Here is a 404-nt window from a genome sequence, read left to right on the forward strand (position 1 = left end):
CCCATCGCCCGTGCGCTGCGCCTCGCGATTACTAGGACAGGACGTCGCAAGTCGCAATGTGTACTGAGGAAACGAGAAACAGTTACTCGGTAAAAACTTACTTGTTCAACACATTTTGGCACGTAATTGTCGGTGAGCGTACGACGAGACAGGACCTTGTAGTTGGGCTTGAAAGCGTGGAGCATGGCCTTGAACCCGTCCTTCTCTACAGTGTTGAGAGGCCTGTTACTTGTCACAATGTAATAGGTCACGGCAAAATGCAGTCTCTCGGTGGTCTTGGAGTCGCACCGGTAGGCCTCTAGGGTTGGCTGGCTGCTATTGCTAGCAGCACTCGATGGTCGTTTAGTAGGGGTAGGTGTTGGAGTTCTACTGAAACAATAAACATTTGACATTACCTAAATCCG

General features: G+C 50.2%; 1 protein-coding gene across 1 annotated transcript in view; it reads right to left on the minus strand.

Moving 5' to 3' along the window:
• The window catches only part of LOC127751733 (zinc finger BED domain-containing protein 3-like), a 1,960-nt gene that overhangs the window by 598 nt on the left and 958 nt on the right, over positions 1-404 (minus strand). The window contains exon 2 of the mRNA XM_052275728.1: positions 102-366. Within this exon, the coding sequence (XP_052131688.1) occupies positions 102-366 (265 nt within the window). The remainder of the gene's footprint in view (positions 1-101; positions 367-404) is intronic.

The sequence above is a fragment of the Frankliniella occidentalis genome, unplaced genomic scaffold (assembly GCF_000697945.3).
Source record: "Frankliniella occidentalis isolate FOCC.00 unplaced genomic scaffold, Focc_3.1 Scaffold821, whole genome shotgun sequence".
Taxonomy (NCBI): Eukaryota; Metazoa; Arthropoda; class Insecta; order Thysanoptera; family Thripidae; genus Frankliniella; species Frankliniella occidentalis.